The sequence below is a fragment of the Perognathus longimembris genome, chromosome 2, assembly GCF_023159225.1.
Source record: "Perognathus longimembris pacificus isolate PPM17 chromosome 2, ASM2315922v1, whole genome shotgun sequence".
Taxonomy (NCBI): Eukaryota; Metazoa; Chordata; class Mammalia; order Rodentia; family Heteromyidae; genus Perognathus; species Perognathus longimembris.
Window position 1 is genome coordinate 43,788,369 of NC_063162.1, and position 25,815 is coordinate 43,814,183.

General features: G+C 41.1%; 1 protein-coding gene across 1 annotated transcript in view; it reads left to right on the top strand.

The window, feature by feature from the left end:
- Nucleotides 1-770: 770 nt before the first annotated feature.
- Nucleotides 771-25,815, top strand: part of Mypn (myopalladin) — a 76,837-nt gene continuing 51,792 nt past the window's right edge. Inside the window, exons 1-2 of the mRNA XM_048338881.1 lie at nt 771-994; nt 11,786-12,700. Coding sequence (XP_048194838.1) covers nt 11,787-12,700 — 914 coding nt within the window. The 5' untranslated portion in view covers nt 771-994; nt 11,786. The remainder of the gene's footprint in view (nt 995-11,785; nt 12,701-25,815) is intronic.

The window sequence follows — 25,815 nt, forward strand, 5'->3', positions numbered from 1 at the left end:
AAGCCCCAGGACTGGCAAAATAATAATAAATAATAATAATGCCTTTTTTTTTTTTTTTTTTTTTTTTGGCCAGTCCTGGGGACTGGACTCAGGGCCTGAGCACTGTCCCTGGCTTCTTCTTGCTCAAGGCTAGCACTCTGCCACTTGAGCCACAGCGCCCCTTCTGGCCATTTTCTGTATATGTGGTGCTGGGGAATCGAACCCAGGGCCTCATGTATATGAGGCAGGCACTCTTGCCACTAGGCCATATCCCCAGCCCAATGCCTTTTTCTCTTTTTTTTTTTTTTTTTTTTGGCCAGTCCTGGGCCTTGGACTCAGGGCCTGAGCACTGTCCCTGGCTTCTTCCCGCTCAAGGCTAGCACTCTGCCACTTGAGCCACAGCGCCACTTCTGGCCGTTTTCTGTATATGTGGTGCTGGGGAATCGAACCTAGGGCCTCGTGTATCCGAGGCAGGCACTCTTGCCACTAGGCTATATCCCCAGCCCCCCAATGCCTTTCTTTTTTATAGATAGAATATAATATAATGCATTTAGGGTTAATTCCAATATAAGTCAATAAGTGCCATTGACCTCCAGCTACAAGTCTAATCCTATAGGTAGAAAAACCAATTGCCTTCCGACAACCCCCACCCACCCATTCCCCCATAGGTGCTGTCCTGCCATGGAATCCCTTTGCTCAGTTTTCTCCTGTCCAATCAGGTGGAATGTTTCACAGGCACATGGTTTATACAGCTCAAAATAACTTGGGACCTGCAAGCTGACAAATGCTCTGGCTCCAGTGGTGACAGGTTGTCCAGCTTCTTACAGCCATCTTCACTGAAACTGAAGTTAACTCCTCACTGTCTATGGACAACGACTCTCTGTTTCCAAGGGCTTGAAGACTTTTTTTCACTTTTCTCCTGTGCTGTCATCTCCAAGTTCTCCTTTGGATAATTATCTTTGAAGCGGATTGCCTGGGTTGAACATCCTCATCTGGGTCAACTATAAAAAGAAAGGTAATATCCAAATTTAAGTTCACAAGTGTAGCTTGATAACAGGGCATTGACAGTGGGAAAGGGGATATTTCAAACAGCTAATTACTGTCACTAAGAGTGAACCCTATAGTAACTTTTCTAATTATGTATGCTGGGATGCACAATTAAATGAAAACTAGAGAAGTCTACATGGAAGGCTTTGGGAGCGGATGAGTTGGGACTCACAAGAGTCACAGCCTGTTTTGACTTCTAAGGAAAAACATTTCAACATGTTGCAAATATCACTGGCATTTTCCACATATTTATTAAAATAATGTTGCTTGTATAGAAAATTAGTGTGTAGTACCTACTTCCTTTTTGAAGGAAATCAAATCTAAAATAACTCCACAGTTAAAGACATTCATTTAATTTTTTTTATCATGTAAAAGGATATGCTTGCTATATTTAGTGTTGGGAGATCTGTTCCCTGGATTAATGTACACAACAGCTGCAGAAAGTCTTGCCCAAGGGACATTGATCTTTCTTTCTCTTCTCTTCTCTCTCTCTCTCTCTCTCTCTCTCTCTCTCTCTCTCTCTCTCTCTGTCTTTCTTTAACTACATCAAAGACACTTGACAGTGACAAATGTTTGGTCTGGTACATTGCACTATTAGCAGTAATTAGATGCAAAACTTGAAAAATATTGTAAAAATTGTATAAGGAAGGAAGCAGAAAGGTGGATCACTGTATTTCTAGTCACAAAGAGTAGACATTACAGAATGCTGTTAAGAAACTGTTTCACCTTTTCTATGGTTTTACATATTTATTAAAGGTACTAGTATCATTCAGCTTAAAAGAAAAAATTGCTATCTTCTTTTCCTTCTCAAAGCCTTGCAATGATTCAAATACTTTAGTAACAAGTAAATTCCAGAAGCCCTAAATTAAAATACTGGCCTAACTTTATGGTCTCTACTTAATAGCACCTAAGTTCACATAAAATCTATACTCATTTTTTGGGAAATCAAAAGTGTCTCTGTTTATAGCTATTATGAACATATTTTTAAAACAAAAATTAAGATAATCTGACACATTGTATCACAACAAATAAAATATTTAAAATTGAAGCCAGCACAGGAAATTTAAACTACATGAATATTATATTTACAAAAGTGTCAAGAGACCAAATTACAGGCAGTATAGAATCTTATAATGGACCACGAAACAAAAAATTGGAAACTCCACATTTTAAAAGATTGTCACTATCCCTGCTTAGAGTACATGGGTAATACTGTTGAAATTCAGAATAATAACATAAAACCATAGTCATATATATACATATATCTGTAATTTATAATTGAGACTCTACCTATAGATATCTATTACAATGCACTAGTAAAGGAACATCTTCAGTGGAATAGACTTGACATTGTAATTTATAGACATAAAAAATTTGAGTTTTTATCCAAGCTGATTTTGGAATTCATAGAAATAATTTCTACCAAATAGCTTTTGAAGAAATTGTATAGGAGCAGATAAATCCATCAATTTTGGAAGGGTCTTAATGAACTAATGTTAGTATGTGAACAGGTGACAGGTCAAGTTGCTTAAAGTTAATTCCTATATGTAATAGAAACAATAGATTCTGTTTACTAACTTGGAAATATAAGACAATAGTACTGAACATTAATTTCCTTCCTTTACATTGAGATTTGACAAATGCATTGCCAGTCTTATGTGTTATTGTTGATATAACCAGATAGAAAATGAAAGGGTTTTCTTCACAGCCTTTTCCCTTTCCCTTTCCTGGAAGAAGAAAAATAGTGAAGCACTACAGAGTTTCATACATTGAGTCAATGAAGTTCTTTCAGAACTTGAACAGCATTACCTATTTGCTCACAGGAAACAACCCACTAGAGCAGAATGGTCTGTGTAGAAAGTTAGAAGTATGAGGCCCTGAATAAAATCCCTAGTACTGGGAGGAATGAAGGAAGGCAGGCAGGCAAAGAAAGACAGAAATTTAAGGACGTATTTAAGGACATATATATTTCTGGTGGAAACCAAAATTGGAGTGACTATTTACCTGCAGTCACTAGAAAGTTCTTGGGTTCATGGATGTCCAGAGTCACCTTGACAATTTGTGATCAGGCTGCTTATACACAGACCTCCATTGAAGTCACAATGCAGACCCCACTCAGGGAGGGGCCCAGCACCAACTTCTCACCAAACACTTGAACTAGAACCAGGTCTTGACATCCCAAGGTTCTTTGAAGCACCTGCTCTTCTCTCATTTTAGCTAATAATATATGATGTCAACTTAATTAGGCAAGTTACCTTTTTTTAAAAGAATCTAAAAAAATATAAAAAATCTATAATCACCTAAGATTAAAAAAACAATGAAAGTGTTATTTTTTCCTGTTTTTCTTATTTTAAAATGAAATAAGAAACCATTGTTAATGAGGAGTGGTGAAGATTTTTTGTTTTTATTTCCTACATAACAACTCAGTTCTTCGTGAATGGCAATATGTTGAGAAAGATTAAAAAAAAATTGTGCCTGTCACTTTTATGACTAATGCCTAGTCTACCTCCTTTGCATTGTGATTCTTGGGATTGAAACTAGAACCTTTTGCATGCAGGACAAGTGTTCAAACACTAATCTACACCCTTAGTCCCCCATTCCTTTTAGATCATAGATTTCTTCCATTAGCCTTTCTGTGATACCTAGGATTTGTTTTTATACTATTTCTTTGCTGCTTTTCAGATTCAGTAGTATTGGAGCTCTTGGTCTAACATTCTTTATGCTACACGTTTATTCTCTGCTATGTATGAAGACATACACATTATATTTCATAATACCCTATCACTTTTTCTCCCACTGAAGATACTTTGCACCTTCTTATCTTACCAATTTGATTAAAATAATGAAAGGAGGGCTCATTCACCTTCAGCCTATTTTCTAAAAATCTTTTCATTCTTTTAGCTTTGGCCTTTTAGAGAAGTTCTCTAATAAACAGGTCTTCAAATTCTCCTGTGTGTCATCTTGGCTCTGCTTCTTTATTTCAAATATACTCTTCTTTTTTCTTTTTGTTTTATTTTGCTTCATTGTGCTGGTCCTGGGACCTGAACTTGGGGCCTGGTTTCTGTCTCTCTTAGTGTTTTCATTCATGGCTGATGGTCTACCATTTGAGCCACAGCTTTACTTCCTTGTTTCATTTTTTAAAATTGACTGTTTTAAGATGGCAGAAAGTGTTGGGGGCGGGGGGTTGTCTCACTAACTCAGACTAACCTTGAGCTCTTGATCTTGCTCAGCCTCCTGAATGCTGGACTCTCCTGTGTGCACCAGCACACCTGGTCTTCTAATATTCTTCTGATACATAAGTTTATACATGTCTTTTTATTTTTAATTTAATTTTTGTGCTGGTACTGGGGCTTGAACTCAGGGCCACTCAGTGCTGTTCTTTAGCTTAAAAAAATATTGTTATTAGAAAGGTGATGCAGGACTCAGAATGTGGCTTAGTAGGAGAGTACTTGCCTAGCAAGCATGAAACCCTGGGTGCAATTTCTCAGTACCACATAAACAGAAAAGGCTGGAAGTGGTGCTATGGCTTGAGAGATAGAGTATTAGCCATGAGCAAAAGAAGCTCAGGGACAGTGCCTAGACCCTGAGTTCAAGCGCCAGGACTGGCAAAAAATAAAAATAGAAAAGTGATGTCCAAAGGGATTACAGTTACATATGTCAGGTAAAGAGTACATTTCTTTGTGGACAGTATCCCCCCTTCCTCACTTTCTTCCAGTTTTTCTCTCCTGTCTCCACTCACAAGTTGTATAGTTCATTTTCAACATAGTATCTAGTGAGTACCACTCCTGCATTTGTTTACCCTTTGTCCCTCCAATTCTGTGCCTCCAATTACCTCCCCAAAACAGATAAACAGACAAGATGAAAAGAAAACAAAACAAAAACAGCAAAGAAGGAGAAGAAGAAAAAACCTTGGTTTCCATTTTCTGGAGTTCTTTTTTCTTTTTTGAATTGTCTTAAAGTAGTTGTACTAAGGAGTTGTACTAAACTGTAGTTGTACTAAGGAGTTGCCATTCAATAGAGCTCATTTACTGTTTTGTTTTCTCTTTCAAACTAAAAGATATTTGAGAGAATGGATCTTATATTATTTCTGTATTACTACTGGAATTTCCACACACCTCAAGGTCTGACTCTGTAACAGAGTATATACTAATGTATGAAATCACTTTTGCCATTCACTGTCACAGAGAGTGATGGATACCATAATAGTTGCATAGTGCAACCTACCTTACCTGCAATGGAATTTTCCCCAACTCTCCAGAACAGGCTCCTACGAACTGGGACCTGGTGGTGGGACCAGCAAGAATTTGTCCAAAATACCTGATTTTGGCCAGGCACAGTGGCACACACCTAACTTGATCCATACCTCCAGAACATTTTTTATTGAGTCATTTCCAAGATAGGATCTGGCTTGATGCCTGGCTAGCTTGGGCTGCCATACTTGTGCTTCCCCGTGGCTCTAGAGTACATTGCTGTGCCTAGCAAATGGTTGAGATGAATCTCTCCAACTTCTTTCTGCTCAGGCTGGCCTTCAGTGGTGAACCTTGATCTCTACCTCCCAAGTAGTTAGCTTAACAAGCTTGAGACAATACATCTAGCTTAGTGCTCTACCTTTTTTTTTTTCTTTTGCCAGTCCTGGGGCTTGAACTCAGGGCCTAAGCACTGTCCCTGGCCCTCTATGTACTCAAGGCTAGTGCTCTACTACTTGAGCCATAGCACCACTTCCAGCTTTTTCTAAGTAGTTTATTGGAGATAAGAGCCTCATGGGCTTTCCTGCCCACATTGGCTTCAAACAATGATCCTCAGATCTCAGCCTCCTGAGTAGCTAGGAATACAGATGTGAGCTACCAGCATCCAGCTTACATGATTTTTAAGTATTTTTCACAGGGCTGGGAATGTGGCTAGTGATAGAGTGCTTGCCTAGCATGCATGAAGCCTCTGGTCAGATTCCTCAGTACCACATAAACAGAAAGGGCCAGAAGTAGTGCTGTGGCTCTAGTGCAGAGTGCTAGCTTGTGGCAAAAGAAGCTCAGGGGCAGTGCCCAGGTCCTGAGTCCAAGCCCCAGGAGTGGCAAAAAGAAAAAGTGTTTTCACAAACAAATTTAGGAGTAAGCAGAGTAATTCTGTTCAGCTCCAGATGAAGGTAAGTTGTTTAAACATGCTTAACTTTTCCTATTTTCTTTTTTTTTTTTTTTTTTTTTGCCAGTCCTGGGGCTTGGACTCAGGGCCTGAGCACTGTCCCTGGCTTCTTTTTGCTCAAGGCTAGCACTCTGCCACTTGAGCCACAGCGCCACTTCTGGCCATTTTCTGTATATGTGGTGCTGGGGAATCGAACCCAGGGCCTCATGTATATGAGGCAGGCACTCTTGCCACTAGGCCATATCCCCAGCCCTTCCTATTTTAGCTGTCTCTCTTCACAAATAGTTATTAAACATTAATCTATTTTTTGTGTCAACCTAAGAAACTAAATTTGGGTTTGATGGCCCTGTTCCGTCGATGTTGCTTTTTGTATTTAACGTATGTGTTCCCACACTGTAATTAATATACAGCAACAATGTTTAAAGATATGAAAGATTTTTTATTGCTTTACTAAGGTTTAATTGACAAGTAACTATTCACATTATAATAAATAATAATGAATATTCACATTATATTGGTTACAATGTAATATTTTGGTATATGCATACCTTGTGAAATTATTAAAACAAGCTAATTAAAATATCATCACCTCACGTGTGTGTGTGTGTGTGTGTGTGTGTGTGATGAGAACACTTAAGATCTATTCTCTTTGTGTGTATGTGTGTTTGTGGGGCTTGAATACATGGTCTTGCTTAGCTTTTTCTTCCCAAGGCTGAGCCACACTTTCACTTCCAGCTTTTTGCTGGTTAACTTAAGATAAAAAAAAATTTCTCATATTTGTCTGCCCTAGCTGGCTTTGAACCTCAATCCTCAAGCCTCTTGAGTAGCAGGTATTACAGTAAGCCACCAGAGCTGGGCTCAAGAAAGTCTTAATGACTGATGTCACATTGTTTCATTTCCAACTTAGTACCAGTTCAGAAATACCAGATTTGTTTTCAAGGGCAATTACTTAATCTCATTTTGAAAGTGGCATAAAATCTACATGTCAATTTTGTAAGGACAGAGAAAACAAGGCCAGCTGTCACGCTGAACACTCCAGATAAACTGTCCAAGAGAACCCATGGTTTTCTTTTCTGAAACCATCTTCTCTTTCACTCCAGTCATAATGCTTCCACCAGTCACCCAGTTGCTCAAGTCATAAACATTAGTGTCACCGTTGATTCTGCTCTTTTTCCTATAGCTCACTTTCAATCTATCAACTCTACTTGGCTCTCCTTCCAAATGACCTGTCATATCTGATCATTTCTCGCCACTTCCTGTTGCTAACATGCACTGGTCCATACCACCACCATCTCTTTGTTGCATGATGTAGTTGCTTCCTAGCTGGTCTGCTCCCCTCCGCCCTTGCCCTTTTCAACTAGATTCTTTGCATTGCCACTGTGACTGAACGTTTCTTTAAGCCATATATCATCAGGCAGTGGGCCTTTACCCTAACTGTCTGTACCCCTCACCCTTGAGTTAGACTGTCTCATTGAAGCAATCTGACTTTCTTTCCTGAACTGCCTAAGCAATAGATCTCTCCAGGAAGCAACATTGTCACTTCGGAAATAAAAGCCTTTTTTCATAGTAAAAGTCTCTTTCTCTAAACCAACCAACAAACAATAACAACAAAAATATGTCATCTGTTTCTCAAAAAACTTGAAGTGTTTTCTCATTTTATAAATGTTAGGAAATTTGGAGTCCTTTCCATGGTTAGCAAGGCCTGATTATGACCTGAGCCTGCACACTTCTGACCTCACTGACTTCCATTTCTCTTCTGATTCACTCACCTGGCACACTGGGTTTGACTGGAACACATCAACCACTCATCTTTCTAGGCCTTGACATATGTTCCTTAAGAACTTTTCCTCCCTGGTTGGTCATATGGGTAATTTCTCCATATTAGAGTTCTGTTTGATCTCCTAACCAAAACAGTCTTCCTTTCTCCCCTCATCATTCTTTTATCTTGCTCTACCTTTTCTTCATAACATCAGTTCCTTCTCTCTTTTTTTTCTGGCCAGTCCTGGGCTTGAACTCAGGGCCTGAGTACTGTCCCTGAGCTTCTTTTGCTCAAGGCTAGCACTCTACCACTTGAGCCACAGCACCACATCTGGCTTTTTCTGTGTATGTGGTACTGAACCCAGGTATGAACCCAGGGCTTCATGCATGCTAGGCAAACACTCTACCACTAAGCTGCATTCCCAGTCCCTAGTTCCTTCTCTTTAAGATAACATTTTCCTTACTGCTCAATCTACAGTGCCTTGAATGCTGCTTGGCATACATAAGATGGCTAAAAATATTTATGGGAAGAAGGTTGGAAGGTAGCTCAGTGGTAGAATAATTGCGCTAGCATGTGAAAGATCCTGGGTTTGATCCTTAATACTGAGGGGAAAAACTGTTAGAAGAACAAATGAATACAATCTAAATCATCAAGGGCTAGGAGCATAGCTCAGATGTAGAGTGCCTGCAGGGAAAAAAATCAAGGCTCTGAATATAGATATGTTGAACCAACTACAAATCTAGAGTTCAGTTTCTCTTCAAAGGTTTTCCTTGAAACAAATTATTTCACCAGTACTACTATTTCTTTCCTTTTCTTTTCTTTTTATCAGTCTTGGGTCTTGGGACTCGGGACCTGAGCACTGTTCCTGGCTTCTTTTGGCTCAAGGCTAGCACTCTACCTCTTGAGCCACAGCACCACTTCTGGGGATATGTGTGTGTGTGTGTGTGTGTGTGTGTGTGTGTGTGTGTGTGTATGGTGCTGTGGAACCCAGGGCTTTATGCATGCTAGGCAGGCATTCTACCACTAGGCCACATTCCCAGCCCAAGTACTACTATTTCTTAACTATTGAAGATCATATATAGCTACAGTCATATAATAATAGTAGTAATGCCAAGCACTTTTAATCAATATTAACTTGTGAGATGGCTACTGTCATCATTCCTGTTTTATAGATGAGGAAACTGAGGCTTACTGAGCTCAAACTTCCTCAAGTTTATACAAGAAGTATTGAAACTAGGATTTGAGCCAGTTGTATCTACCACCAAAGTGTAAGGTCTTAAAACACAAAAATATGAAAGAAACCCTATATTTTGAATATTTAGAAGTTTTGTTATAATATTTTCTCATAACCATAAACATAAAGGCAAGCACACATTAACACAGTTGGCTTTTCTAGACACAGAAAGCAGTGACTGCTTATATAAATATTCTCTTATTCATTTTTACCATACATATAACCCCTTTAAAAGACCTTCACCAATATCACTTTTACCCGTGTTCCTTTAAATAATGATAATATCAGTTGAGTGCCCAGTATACCAAGAGGCTTTGTTTTAAGGTCTTTGCCTTCATGATGTTATTATTCCTTACTCCCCTGAGATATAGACATTACCCATATTTTACACATGAGGAAACCAAAACTCAAAGAAACTAAGTAAATTTCTCAATGCCATACAACTGCAAAGAGATGAAGCCAGAATTTGAAGTCAGGTGTTTCTAGTGCCAAAAGACAAGCCATTACAAAACAATTCGAGAGCCCATTGCAATGTCCAATGAAATCAAAGAAACCTGTTCTGACTTAGGAAGCAACTTAATTGTTATCCTTATACTCAAATATATCTAGAAGCTTAAAGTAAGCTGAAGAAATAGTTGACTTACTTATGATTAATTACAACAGTTGCTGATTGCAATCAGTGTATCAATCACACTTTCAAATTGGAAGCATTTTGACCTTTACTTCATATCTGTTTTCCACCTAGTTGATGTACAACTGAAGAAATATTTCAATTAAAGATATTGGTTGATTTTTATATACATTTTGCATGCCATTCACCATTCTACAAAATTTTAAATAGCCATATGGTTCTAGTTAATGAGCATATAGTAATTCAATTAACTAATTTCTTACTATTGGGTGTAGTTCTAGTTTTTTTCTTATGCTATCATCCATACCATGATGAGGATCTTTGCAGACAAGTATTTGCCTTTACCCAACACCTTTGCCTTCTTGTTTTCCCCCTAGCACTGGGGTTTGAACTCAGGGCTTTGCCCTTGCTAGGCAGGCACTCTACCATTTGAGCAATGCCCTATTCCTTTTTGACATTAATTATTTTTTGGATAAGGTTGAAGTTTTTTCCCAGGCAGTCCTCTACCTCCTGAGTAGGCTGGAATTACAGGCATGAGCCACCATGACTAATCCCTTAATTAATCTTAAAACAACAACAACACTATAGGCTTCACCCAAATAAATGGCTTCATTAGGAACAATTTCAAGCTCTGGCAAGCATGTAGAAAAACATATTTTGCTGTAAGCGATCCTTGTAGCCAGCTCTAATTGCTCTCTCAAGGTGACTTCCTACTTTGCCAAGCAGAGGTTAGTTTGGGATAGGACTGTAGACATTTAGGAATTAAGGCAGCACATAGGAAGCCTTACCTGTGATGCAAATGATGCTTTCATGTTGTGGAAAAAAAAGATGAACGGGCTAATATAGGTTTTGCCATAGCATCTTTTTTTATTAGCTTATATTAGTGCTACAAAGGACTTTCATTATGATAGTTCCACATGCCACAGAATGTTAAAGCCAGAGAGGTCTGGATTTCTTTCTTCTCCATCTATCCAGCACAAGGCCTAACTGGTACTAACAAACAATGCCAAACAGCCTTCATTCCATGATGGTTTCTGATTGATTGGTGCTGGCAGAAGGAGTGGCATGCTAAGCAAGTCAAGGTCAGTGGGAAGAATACTGTAATCACCGAGCTGCATCTATTTGGAGAGAGAGAGAATTAACAGCGATGACTCACACATTTGCCATCCTTCTAGTAAATGTTTGAATGAATACATGGGCATGGTATTAATAGTATAAAATCACTTTGCTTCTCTTATTAAGAATTTTTTAATGTTCACTGTTGAGTAGGCAACATATTCATGCATTTAAAATTCAGAAGTCGGGGCTGGGAATATGGCCTAGTGGCAAGAGTGCTTGCCTTGAATACATGAAGCCCTGGGTTTGATTCCCCAGCACCACATATATGGAAAATGGCCAGAAGTGGCGCTGTGGCTCAAGTGACAGAGTGCTAGCCTTGAGCAAAAAAAGAAGCCAGGGACAGTGCTCAGGCCCTGAGTTCAAGGCCCAGGACTGGCAAAAAATAAATAAATAAAATTCAGAAGTCGGGGCTGGGAATATGGCCTAGTGGCAAGAGTGTCGCCTCGTATACAGGAAACCCTGGGTTCCATTCCTCAGCACCATATATATATAGAAAACGGCCAGAAGTGATGCTGTGGTTCAAGTGGCAGAGTGCTAGCCTTGAGCAAAAAGAAGCCAGGGACAGTGCTCAGGCCCTGAGTCCAAGGCCCAGGACTGGCAAAATAAAGTCTTCAATTTCAACATTAAAATAAATAAATAAAAAATAATTCAGAAGTCAGGAAAAGCATTCAAATCAGTAAAAATCAGTGGAGGTAAGAGTCCTGAGGATTTTTCTGCCTAGGCTAACTTTGAACCATGATCCCTAAATCTGAGTCTCCTGAGTAGTTAGGACTATAAATATGAACTAGTGGTTTCTTCCACTTTTTTTTTTTTTTAAGAAAAGGTCTTGTTACGGAGCCCAGGCTGCCCTCATGCTCATGACCCTCTTATTCCGTTGCAGCATGCAAGACGACAGCATAGAAGCTTCTACGTCCATCTCTCAACTTCTAAGAGAGAGCTATTTAGCTGAAACTAGACATCGGGGAAACAACGAGAGGAGTCGAGCAGAGCCTTCCTCCAACCCTTTCCATTTTGGCAGCCTTTCTGGGGCTGCTGAAGGAGGAGGAGGTGGAGGAGGAAACCAAGATGACCTTCCAGATCTTTCAGCCTTTCTGAGCCAAGAAGAATTAGATGAAAGTGTCAATCTGGCAAGACTGGCCATCAATCATGACCCCTTGGAGAAAGCCGATGAAACGCAGGCTAGAAAACGTCTATCTTCTGACCAATTGAGACATCCACCTAAATCAAATTTTGAGCCTAACTTCTGCCCGGATAACCCTCAAAGCCCTAGCAGTCCTAAAGAGAGTCCCCAGGAGACGAAACGGCCACAGTATAGCTCTGAAACCCAGTCGAAAAAGGTATTCCTCAATAAGGCCGCCGATTTCATCGAGGAGCTCTCCTCCCTTTTCAAGGCCCACAGCTCCAAAAGGATCAGACCTCGCGCCTGCAAGAACCACAAGAGCAAACTAGAATCTCAAAACAAAGTGACACCGGAAAGCAGCCCCAACTTCTCAGATCTGTCGGAAAGACGAGAGCGATCGTCAGTTCCCATCCCCATCCCCACCGACGCCAGGGATAACGAAGTCAATCACGCTCTGGAGCAGCAAGAAGCCAAGAGGCGCGAGGCCCAGCAGGCTGCGCAGGAGGCAGCTGGTGGCGATGCCAGTCCCGGGTCTTCACCTTCTTCTCTGTACTACGAGGAACCCCTGGGGCAGCCTCCCCGCTTCACTCAGAAGTTACGGAGCAGAGAAGTCCCCGAAGGAACCCGAGTACAGTTGGATTGTATAGTGGTAGGAATTCCTCCACCTCAAGTAAGGTAAAAATGGCCCATGCGTCATGTTTGGCAAATTGATTCTCATTACCTTTGAAGCAGGTAGTTTTCCACAACCGTATGCCCCCTTCGAGAAAAGCAGCCCGTGTCCACTAGGAATAGAATATACTAAACTACCGATGCAATTTTTAATGTTTGCTAGTCTGGAACTCACTGGTACACCACTTGCTTAGCATGTCTAAGGCCCTGAGTTGTTCAATCCTCAGACTTGCAAAGGAAGAGGGAAGGAAAAAGGGAGGGAGGGAGGGATGGAAGGATGGAGAGAGGGAGGGAGGGGTAGCTTGTGTGTGGACATATGCCTATACTGGAGATTGAACCCAGGGCTTCATACTTTCTCTTGGATTTTTCCACTGGTAGACCGGTGCTTTACCTCTTGAGCTATACCTCTACTGCTGGCATTTTGATTAATTGGAGATAAGAGACTCTTGGATTTGTCTTCCTAGGCTGGCCTCAGCAACCCCTATCCTTAGATCTCAGCCTCCTGAGTTGCTAGAATTACAGATGTGAGCCACTGGCTCTAGACTCTCCGGAATTTTTTGAATCTTCGAGAAAACCAAGCAAAGTTAAAGATTGATATAGATAAACTAAGGCTATAAAGTCTCATTTTACATGTATTTATTTTAAACTTATTATTAGCTCTACCCCTTTCCCAAATCTTTCCCCAATGTCCCTGATAAGAAGAGGGGATGTGGGGCTGGGGATATAGCCTAGTGGCAAGAGTGCTTGCCTTGTATACATGAGGCCCTGGGTTCGATTCCCCAGCACCACATATACAGAAAATGGCCAGAAGTGGCGCTGTGGCTCAAGTGGCAGAGTGCTAGCCTTGAGCAAAAAAAAAAAAAAAGGAAGCCAGGGACACTGCTCAGGCCCTGAGTCCAAGGCCCAGGACTGGCCAAAAAAAAAAGAAGAGGGGATGTTTATTTTTTTAATGTATCTTCCATAGACAAACTTCTCTGTGAAGCAAATGAAGTTTAGGGCTGGGAATATGGCTTAGTGGTAGAGTGCTTGCCTAGCATGCATGAAACCCTGAGTTCGATTCCTCAGTACCACACACACAGAAAAAGATGGAAGTGGTGCTGTGGCTCAAGTAGTAGAGCACTAGCCTTGAGGGGAAAAAAATGTTCAGGGACAGTGCCTGGACCCTGAGTTCAAGCCACAAGACTGAAAAAAAAAATGAGAGGGAGAGAGAAGCTAATGAAGTATAAACTTCAGGGCTCCTGACTTCAATAAGTTATGCTTAATTATATGTGTGTGTGCATATATATGTGTGTGTTTAAATATATGTATAAACACACATATATACATACATACATATATATTTAAATCTTATTTTGGCAGTATTGGAGTTTTAATTCTGGGTCTTGAGCTGGCTAGACAGATGCTATTTGGGCATCTATCCCTGTCTTATACTTTTAAGGATTTCTTTTACATTCATGGTCCCACAAAACCCAAAACAATCTTAGAGGTGATATTTGCTACCTTGAAATTATATTGCAATAGTGTGTGAATAATGTGGCTAAAATGTATTTCTTGTATAGAGAATTACTGAGGTTCAGAGTCCTCTAAGAGTTACTGTGCTTCTGTAACCATCTCATTACTATTAGAGTTTAACTTCATTACTGCTTAGTATGTATTCTGTGTGTAAACAGGCCCTTAGGTTTTTTCCATAATATTTATTTTGTAGAACAATAATAATATAAATGGTGATTTTTTTACTTATACATGCACATCAATTCAAGGGTTCTAACTCAGAGAATATTCATATATTGAATGTTTGGCAGTATTGGGTCTTGAACTTGAGGCCTTACCATGCTAGGCAGACACTCTAGTACTGAGCCACCTCTAGCCTCTTTTACATATAAAATTTTGCTTTTCAACCCAATGAAAAGCATGTCACATATCATTTCTGCAACTGAATAGACTTTTTTTCTTTTTTGCCAGTCCTGGAGCTTGAGTTCTGAGCACTGTCCCTAGAATCTTTTTACTCAAGGCTAGCACTCTACTACTTGAGCCACAGTGCCACTTCTGGCTTTTTCTATATATGTGGTGCTGAGAAATCACACCCAGGGCTTCATATATACGTAGGAAGCACTCTACCACTAGGCCATATTCCCAGCCCTGAATAATAGACTTTTACTATAAGGCTATACAACTGACATTCTTTTTTTTTTTTTTTCGGTGCTGTGGCTTGAACTCAGGGCCTGGGCTTTGTCCCTGAGTCTCTTTATGCTCAGGGCTAGCACTCTACATCACTTCCAGCTTTTTCTGCTTATGTGGTACTGAGGAATCAAACCCAGGGCTTCGTGCATGCTAGGCAAACACTCTACTGTTAAGCCACATTCTCAGCCCCACAACTGACATTCTTGAAGGCAGAGTCCTGCTGGTTTTGCCTTGGATCTTGAGCAGCAAGCACAGCTTCTGGCCCATAACTACTCACTCGGGAATATTGAGTGACTAATGAACAAAGAACAGAGAAGGGGAGACTACACTTTCAGGGATCACTTCTCAATACTAGAGAAGTTTTTCTGAACATGTAAAACACCAGAACATGAGATATGCCTATGGCATCCTCTCCTGAATGAATCTGGCTCGCACACTGCCTTACCAGCCACCATTTGTCATTAATAATGGTTCTCCTACTTTGTGAGAGAAAGAGGAGGAGGACCTTTTGCTATGTTAAAAAAACAAACAGTTGCAACTAAAGAACATGGAGCAGTGTCTGGCTTTCTACTCTAAATATGACTGATGGCCCTTCCTGAGACCCTGGTCAGTAATGCTTGTGAGATGTTTTCCCAAGAGCACTTTCTGACATCTTGACAAGCTAAGTAAGCTAGTAAGCATTCACACACGTGTGCACGCGCACACACACACACATATACACATGGTTCTGTATGACCAATTTATTCCTGCCCAAGTCACTAGCTTTTGGAAATAGATTGGTTTTCTTATCCTTCCCATTTTTTAACCATAACAATCCCAAATATAAGAATGAATTCAGTATACCACTGAACAAAATCATCTAGGCATTATAAAGTACTCATGCCCCCCACCCCAGACAAGGTGATCTGGTAGCCACTCAATAGCTACCTTATCAAATACACACATTTTATACTCTGGCTCAAGTGGTAGAGTACCACCCTTAAATGAAAAGGCCAAGTAAGAGTATGAGACCCTGAGTTAAAAATCGTGGAAGAAGGGGGAAAATGAGGAGAAAGAGGAGGAAGGAAACAGACAGAGGGAGCAGGAGAAAGCTGCTTAACTATTATTTAAATCAGGAGTGAGCTAGTTGGCCTAAGAGGTGGGAAGGAGTTGGAACTAAAGAACATGGGGCAGTGCCTGCCCTTCTACAGGCACACAACAAAATAAAAATATAAATCTGTAAGTTTAAAAGGAAAGGAAAGAAAAATGTATGTGAAATATATGGCACTTCCATGTAACTATATTAATTTTATCTAGGAGGATTTTTTTTGGGGGGGACAGGGTCTTATTGTGGTACTCAGACTAGCTTTTTTTTTTTTTGGCCAGTCCTAGGCCTTGGATTCAGGGCCTGAGCACCATCCCTGGCTTCTTCCCACTCAAGGCTAGCACTCTGCCACCTGAGCCACAGCGCCCCTTCGGGCCGTTTTCCATATATGTGGTGCTGGGGAATCAAACCCAGAGCTTCATGTGTAGGAGGCAAGCACTCTTGCCACTAGGCCATATTCCCAGCCCCTCAGACTAGCTTTAAATTCAAGATCCCTTGGCCTCTGGCTCTTGGGATTGCAGATGTGTGCCACCACATCTGGCTTACAAGAACTTTCTTTCTTTCTTTCTTTCTTTCTTTCTTTCTTTCTTTCTTTCTTTTCTTTTTCTTTTTGGTTGGTTGTGGGGCTTGAACTCAGGGCCTAGGCACTCTCCCTGAGCCTCTTTGTGTTCAACAATATTGCTCTATCACTTGAGCCACAGCACCACTTCCAGTTTTTGAGTGTTTAATTGGAGATAAGAGTCTCACAAGACTTTCCTACCTGGGCTGGATTCAAACCAGGATTCTCAGATTTCAGACTCCTGAGTAGCTAGGATTATAGATGTGAGCCACCAGCGCTAGGCTGGAGGAATTTCTTTACTGATAAAATTTATGTCTATATTCCAACCATTGATTTGATGTCAGGAAACCAGTATTTATTTAATTCATTTCTGAATGAGCTTATACTTAGTTTAATGTCTACAATGGTATTTTTTAAACTACAATTTTCCAGATAGGTTATTAGTTGTCATTATTTTTCTAAGCAAAGAATTTGTAAAGCTCTAATCAAAAGGCAAATATTTGTTTAATTTGTGCACAGCACTGTTGTTAATGCAATAACATAGACAGTAGTATGAATATTTTCCCCTGGAACTTGCAATCTAATTAATGAAACCATCCTAATTCTTATAGCACATACAGCATTAGACCAGAAGGCTAGTGGGACTAGAAAAGTCAAAGGCCTCAGGGTTTCTATGGAGATTTTAGTTGACAATGAAAAACTAAAAAGGATTAAGGTACAAGTAAACTCATTTATTCATTCAATGAATACCTATTAAGTTACTAAAATTCATCACCAAGACTACAAAAACATTATTTTGAAACTAAGTCTTAAACTACTCTGAGAAGGGAACTCATGATCCAGTACAGAAAACAGAGAGACCTGTAATCAAATCACTGCAGTATGGTATATTAAGAACATGTATAGGGGGCTGGGGATATGGCCTAGTGGCAAGAGAGCTTGCCTCGTATACATGAGGCCCTGGGTTCGATTCCCCAGCACCACATATACAGAAAATGGCCAGAAGTGGCGCTGTGGCTCAAGTGGCAGAGTGCTAGCCTTGAGCAAAAAGGAAGCCAGGGACAGTGCTCAGGCCCTGAGTCCAAGGCCCAGGACTGGCCAAAAAAAAAAAAAAGAACATGTATAGGATACATTTGTGACTTAAATGAAGGTGTGAATTACTTTGCCTGGAGCGCAGGATAAAAGGTGCATTAACAGAGGAATTGGGGGCTGGGGATATAGCCTAGTGGCAAGAGTGCCTGCCTCGGATACACGAGGCCCTAGGTTCGATTCCCCAGCACCACATATACAGAAAACGGCCAGAAGCGGCGCTGTGGCTCAAGTGGCAGAGTGCTAGCCTTGAGCGGGAAGAAGCCAGGGACAGTGCTCAGGCCCTGAGTCCAAGACCCAGGACTGGCCAAAAAAAAACAGAGGAATTGGAGGAAACAAGAAAGCAAATGGAAAGGCCTTGAGGCAAGTATTTTCAGAGAATCTTAAGTACATGTCTATGTCAACAACATGAATGGGTAAGGAAAGATTAGAGATAGAATTCAACAAGTGGGTAGAAGGGAGGAGTCCTTATAGGCCAGGTCAAATCAACATGTTTATATAAGGGCACAGATGCTAATATTGCAATAAAACTTTTCTGTGACTGGAAGGAGGCTGACCTAAGTGGAAAGGAGAGCAGAGCCAGAACGATTTTGAAGAGCCAATGAGGAGCTTGGATGGTGTATAGGGTAGGAGAAGGATGAAAGGAAACATTTTAAGAGAACAGCTCTGAAAGGATGGGTTAGATCAAAGAAGGATGGTGCTAGGAGGCTACTTGGGAAGCTGCTGGAGGTCCCCAGGTATTGGCTGTTGTGCTAGTCCTGGGCTGGGGTACACAGGAAAGAGAAGATGTGAGGAAACAACAGCAATTAGAAGTGAAGAAGTCAAGCTGAACTTGGTGATGTACTAAGCAGAACGATGAGTTAAAAAGAACAAAAAAATGCTACCTCACAAGTCTGAAAGAAAGAGAAGGGTGATGGCCTGAACTCAGAGTTGTGGGGGAAGTTGATGTGTGTTTGAGTCTGAGGAGGTAGAGGGGACCATTGCCAACTGGGGACAGAGAATCTTATTTCTGCCAAGGCCATTTGGATATTTATAACATCATTCACAAGCCATATAAAATTATCAATACAGGCAGACAACCGTGGGCAGCTGACGCAAACATGCATGTTTGTCCTGTCACATACCAAATGACTTTGCGGGCTTTGTATGGTCTCTGAGCTGGATGTTCCTCCACCTTTAAGAGGGTTTCAGAAATGCAGGGGCAAAAGCCAAAGACACTGCTGAAGGAACTAGATCCTTTCACAGAATGAGGAAAGTCTGGCACACTGTGTCAGTGCCCTTATGTAAAGATGTTGAGTTGATCTAGCCTAGGACCTATCCATTCTACCATGGTAGCCTGAGTCCTTGATATAGTCAAGTATTTACCAAGGGATTGTATATACAGGTTACACTTAAAATCAGTTCTTTTCTGGTTCATCTCAGTACTAGAGTGGAAATCTTCTGAAACACTTTTTTAGCTTTCACACACAAAAGTTGTTACATGCTACCCTAAAATTAACACACATAGGGCTAGGAATGTGACTTACTGCCTTGCATTCATGAAGCCCTGGGTTCGATTCCTCAGCACCACATATATAGAAAAGGCCAGAAGTGGTGCCGTGGCTCAAGTGGTAGAGTGCTAGCCTTGAGCAAAAAGAAGCCAGGGACAGTGCTCAGGCCCTGAGACTAAGGCCCAGGACTGGCAAAAAAAAAAAAAAAAAAATGTGTGTGTTGATTTTTTTTTTTTTTTTTTTGCCAGTCCTGGGGCTTGGGTCTCAGGGCCTGAGCACTGTCCCTGGCTTCTTTTTGCTCAAGGCTAGCACTCTGCCACTTGAGCCACAGTGCCACTTCTGGCCTTTTCTATATATGTGGTGCTGAGGAATCGAACCCAAGGCTTCATGTATGGGAGGCAAGCACTCTACCACTAGGCCACACTTCAAGCTTGGGTGTATGGGGGGGGGCATTTTTAAAGATAAGATTAATGCTATTGAGACTGAAGGTAGAGTAGAAGTCTAGAACCTTCCCTACCTGTTTGCCACCACTGAAAACCTTAGACCATCTCCACAGAACCAACAAACACAAATTCTGATCCAGAGAATCCTTTAAAAATAAATAAAAATAGGCTGGGTTCAATTCCTCAGCACCACATATATAGAAAAAGCCAGAAGTGGGGCTGGGAATACGGCCTAGTGGTAAAGTGCTTGCCTCGTATACATGAAGCCCTGGGTTCGGCTCCTCAGCACCACATATATAGAAAAAAGCCGGAATTGGTGTTGTGGCTCAAGAGGTAGAGAGCTAGCCTTGAGCAAAAAGAAGCCAGGGACAGTGCTCAGGCCCTGAGTCCCAAGCCACAGGACTGGCAAAAAAATAAAATAAAAAATAAGCCAGGCACCAATGCTCATGTTACTCAGGAGGCTGTGATCTGGAATTGTGGTTCAAAGCCAGCCTATGCAGGAGAAAGCCATGAGACTCTTATTTACAATTAACCAGCAAAAAAGCCAGAATTGACATTTATTTATTTATTTTTGGCCAGTCCTGGGGCTTGGACTCAGGGCCTGAGCACTGTCCCTGGCTTCTTTTTGCTCAAGGATAGCACTCTACCACTTGAGCCACAGCGCCACTTCTGGCCGTTTTCTGTATATGTGGTGCTGGGGAATTGAACCCAGGGCCTCATGTATATGAGGCAAGCACTCTTGCCACTAGGCCATACAGCGCAAGTGGTAGAGCACTAACCTTGAGCAGAAAAGCTAAGGGACAGCACCCAGCCCCAGTACCAATACACACACACACATACACACACACACACACACACACACACACACACACACAAAGCATTAAAATAAAATAATTAATAGCTTCAGTTTGCCAAATAAGAACTCCACAGCTAATAAGGAAATTAATTTTTTAGCTATTTTAAGCAAGAAAATAGAGGCAAGGTGATTATCTCTTTGTACTTGTGTATAGTCAGTATTTTAGCCCTGTTTCCAGAGGCCTCATTTAGCAAGCTGAAAATTGTTTTTGCTACTACATTACTGATAGTATTGATTATCAAGTCAATTGTGAAGGAATTATTTTGTAAGTAGAAGTGGGATCCTGAAGCTAGAGTGTTTGAAAGCTTGTCAAGCTTGAATGTAGTCTTGGCAAAGGAAATGGGCTCATGCCTGAGGCACAGATGAAAGAGGCTGCAGGAATTCTGAGCAAATGGCCATGATCCCTTTTTGTATCCTGACTCCACATTCTTTTCCAGGAATGTGCAGCTGAGCTGTGGTGTGTGCTTGTACACAGCCTTCTGAGACAGCACAAACATCCCTTTGTACACACAACAATGTCTACTATGGCTGTTAAGTTTTGTTGCTATTATTTCTGGATATTTGCCGACACGTAGTGTGCTAAGGAAATGAAAAGAAAACAAAATAGTTATAAGTACAAAAGAATATCTTCAATGACATAGGGGAATTTCATAGGAAATCATTTAAGGGCTTTTTTTTTTTTTTACTATTTGAGAAAATCTAGATTCATTCATTCAACCAGGATTTGGTATCTTTTGGTATCTCTTCTTACACTCTATACTGTGGTAGGCACTAAGGGTTAAGTAGCAAAAAGGACAAAAAGATCACTTGCCCTCAGGGAGTTTCGAGTCTAGTAAAGGATGTGGGTAATAAACAAAATTCGACCATTTATTATATAATTAAAATTGTGATAAAAATGTCAATAGTACTCTTCTACTTTGATCTTTCTTTCTCTCTTTCTTTTTTTTTTTTTTCTTGCCAGTCCTGGGGCTTGGACTCAGGGCATGAGCCCTGTCCCTGGCTTCTTTTTGCTCAAGGCTAGCACTCTACCACTTGAGCCACAGCACCACTTCTGGCTTTTTCTGTCTATGTGGTGCTGGTGGATTGAATCCAGGGCTTCATGTATGTGAGGCAAGCCCTCTACCACTAGGCCATATTCCCAGCCCCCTACTTTGATCTATGAAGTGTGTATGTGTGTGTGTGTGTGTGTGTGTGTGTGTGTGTGTGTGTGTGTGTACACTGTGTTTTGAACTCTGGGCCTCTCATCCTTACTCAGCTTTTTTGCTCACAGCTGACACTATCCCTTGATCTATGCTTTTTCAGTCTTACTTTTCAATAGATAACTGGAGATGGAGTCTTTCAGCCTTTTCTTCCGGAACTGGCTTCAAACCACAGTCCTTCATCTCTGCCCTCCGAGTAGTAAGGTTTGCAAGAATGAGCCACCAGTGCCTGGCAATGGTTTCTTTTTGATAATTAGATGTGCTTAACTTCAATGTTAAATTGATTGATTTTTCTTTTATGTTTTTCCTTTTTGTAGTTTGTAAGAAAAAATTGTTTTTTCCTTTAATTTTGTCTTCTACATTTACATGTTTAATCCATGTAAAGCTGACATTTGTGTATAGTGCAAAGTAGAGAGTCTTTGCCATTTATTTGTTTGTTTTAAAGATTGGACAACTCAGCCATGCACCATTGGCTCATGCCTGTAATCCTAGCTAGTCAGGAGGCTGAGATCTGAGGATCACAGTTCAAAGCCAGTCCAGACAGAAGAGTCTGTGACTCTCTTATTTCCAATTACCCAGGGAAAAGCCAGGAGTGGCAGTGTGGCTCACATGGTACAGCACCATCCTTGACAGAAAAAAGCTAGGTGAGAGTACAAGGTCATGAGTTCAAGCTCCAGTACCAGCATGAAATAACCAGTAGATTTTAGCACATGGGCCAGCCTTCCTTCCCTCCCTACCAAAACCTAACAAAACCCACAAGAATGGTATCTATAAATATGAATTTTTTTAGAAATTTCTCAACAGTTGAATTCCATGTGGAAGAGTGCTGTATTGTGAACTTTGATGTATCTATAGTATCAGAGGTCTTCCTTAAAATAAACAATGCAGGACTGGGAATGTGGCTTAGCTTTTGCTTAGTGTGCATGAAGTCCTGGGTTCAATTCCTCAGTACCACATAAACAGAAAAAGCCAGAGTGGTGCTGTGGCTCAAGAGGTAGAGTGCTGGCTTTGAGCAAAAAGAACAGGGACAGCACATAGGCCCTGAGCCCCAGGACTGGCAAAAATAAACAAACACGCAATGTTGTAAATACACAGTTAAGTGTATTATAGGACCCCTTGGAAAGGGGTCCTATAAGACTAAAGTTCTATTTCTTTCATAGTTCATCTGCTTCCAAACAAAGGACTCTGATTAAAGGAGGAAATTCAAGATTAAAAAAAAATGTTGTTGGAGTTAGAAACTCTTCTGGGCATCTCCAGACAGACAGTCAAAGGACACAGTCAGTAGAAGACCCCAGATGCTGGGGTGATTGATTATTATAGGAGCCCATGGAGGGCCTCAGCTTCTCTTGTTCAGTCTAACAAGTATGGCCCTTTACACAGAAGCCAGAGTAACAAATGTGTTCTGGGGAGGCAGGGCAGTGTCCCAGATACTAACAATAGGCAGGAGGACGAAGGAGCTACTGGTACACTGTGTACGCCTACCTGAAATCCCAGCCTTGATCTCCAACAATCTCCAGAGACAATCCCCTGTAATCAGAGCCAACAACCCTGAAAGAAGAGCAAGGTTTTCAAACAGCTAAGGAAAACAAATACTCTGAAAGGCTCCCAAGTGAGCAAACAGAAGCATTTATTCTGAACCACATAACCTAGCAAAGAGAAGAAAGGTGGGAGAACAATAGAAGCTACAGCAGGGACTTTGGAAGGGCTGGGGAAAGACTAAAGGAGGGCTCTGAGCAATCATTCTTTTACCAAGTATTATTACTGGTGAGTCAGGATAACACATTCAGATGATGTTAGCAGTTGTTAATGTGCTAGAACAATGAGTCAGAATATCTATCCAAGCCATATTTTAGATGTAATATTAGCCTAACAGCAGAGAAGTGATAGCCAAAATAATAATAATAATAAAGTCCAGTTAAATCTGAAAAATGTGTCGCTTCAGTTCCCTATCCCTGGTAGCTAACCAAGGTAGCAAATCTGGCAACCTAACTCCAGCATACCACAGGTAGGGTTCTTTGTCATTTGGCCCTGCCCTGTGACTCAGGTCTGCTGAGCCATGAATCACATGGGACACCTCCTACTGTTCTGTAAGTGTCACGAGGATTTGGTGTTCTGAAAACACGAAGCTAGCAAAGGCATTTCTGTGAGAGTCTACCCTAACATGGATTCCCAGGGGAGATTGTTTTCCTCCTACCCTCAAAACTTCAGAGGGGGGACACAGTGGCTCAGGATTGTCATCCAAGGTAACCAGGAGGCTGAGATCTGAGAATCACAGTTCAAAGTCAACCCAGGAGGAAAAAAAAAAAAAACAAACAAACTCCTGGGGAGCAAAAAAGCTCAGGGGCAGTGCCCAGACCCTGAGTTCAAGCCCCGGGACTGGCACACATAAAAACAACAAATTAAAACAAAAAAGTTTTTGGGACTCTTATCTCAAACCCTCCACCCACCCACCCCCACCCTCAACTTGAAAGTTCCTGGGACTCTTATCTCCAATGAACCACCAAAAGGTCAAAAATATAGCTGTGGCTCAAGTAATAGGGCACTGTCCTTGAGCAAAAAGCTGGACAGTGCCCCGGCCCTGAATTCAAGCCCCAGGACTGACACACACACAAAAAGTTCTCAGGGTAGCTGGGTAAATTTTATACCCTTTCAGACAGGTGTATGATTTCTGTGTACTGATCTTTGGGCCCAGCTGAAGCCATTCTGGCTTTTTGAGTACAGATCAAAAAAATGCTTCAGAGAGTTCAGGCTGTTGGATCATTCCATTATCTCCTTCTGGCTACCTAATGATCTACAGATGACTCCACTCTCATTTTGACAATGCTGAGAAATCTTTTTTTTTTTTTTTTTTTGCCAGTCCTGGGCCTTGGACTCAGGGCCTGAGCAGTGTCCCTGGCTTCCTTTTGCTCAAGGCTAGCACTCTGCCACTTGAGCCACAGCGCCACTTCTGGCCGTTTTCTATATATGTGGTGCTGGGGAATCGAACCCAGGGCTTCATGTATACAAGGCAAGCACTCTTGCCACTAGGCCATATTCCCAGCCTTTCTGGCTGTTTTCTATATATGTGGTGCTGGGGAATTGAGCCCAGGGCTTCATGTATATGGGTAAGCACTCTTGCCACTGGGCCATATTCCCAGCCCCCTTATCTGAAAATTTGAGATAATCCTATTGTGTTCATAGGAAGAAAGATATATCTTTTGATCATCAAATAATTAGAAGTACTGACTTAAAATGTCAAATATATTATTAAAGAACAGATCATTTTCAGCTGAGCATCAGTGGTTTACATCTGTGATCCTAGTTACTCAGGAGGCTGAGATCTGAAGATCACCATTCAAAGCCAGCCTGGGCAGAAAAGCCCATGGGAATCTCATTTCTAATTAATCACCAAAAAGCTAGAAATAATTGTTCAAGTGGTAAAGCACCAGCCTCGAATGAATAAGCTAAGCTCCCAGGTTCTGAGTTCAAGTACTGAGTCTACTACTGGAACAACAAAAGAAAGAGGGAGAGAGAGGGAGAGAGAGAGAAAGAGAGAGAGAGAGAGAGAGAGAGAGAGAGAGAAGGAAAGAATGGATTTCTTTCAACTTAACTGTTTCTGGTCCATTTTTGTCTAGATTTCTGAATAACATGCCAGTGTTTCACAAAACTTCTGTTCACAGGCCCCTTTTACAATCTTAAAATTCATTGAGGCCCAAAAGAAATTTTGTTTAATATAAGTTATAGTTAGGGGCCAGGAATATGGCTTAGTGGTAAAGTGCTCGCCTCATATAAGTTATAGTTATGTGTCATATTCTAAACTAAAAGTAAGAAATTTTTAAAATGTTTACTGATTCTTTCATTTTATTTGTTTTCGTTGCCAGTCCTGGGGCGTGGGCTCAGGGCCTGCCTGAGCACTGTCCCTGGCTTCTTTTTGCTCAAGGCACTCTACCTCTTGAGCCACAGCGCCACTTCTGGCTTTTTTCTATATATGTGGTGCTGAGGAATCAAATCCAGGGCTTCATGTATATGAGGCGAACACTTTACCACAAGGCCATATTCCCAAGCCCCTGATTCTTTCATTTTAAAATAGCAATAATAAACAGGTTACTATCACTAACAATATTTTCCAAAGCACAAAGTTTAGCAAGAGTGTCACATTGTTTATCTTAATAGTTTCTTCTGATCATTGTGATGTGATATTTCACCAAAATTCAACCAGCAGTTGTTTCCTGAATGTTAGC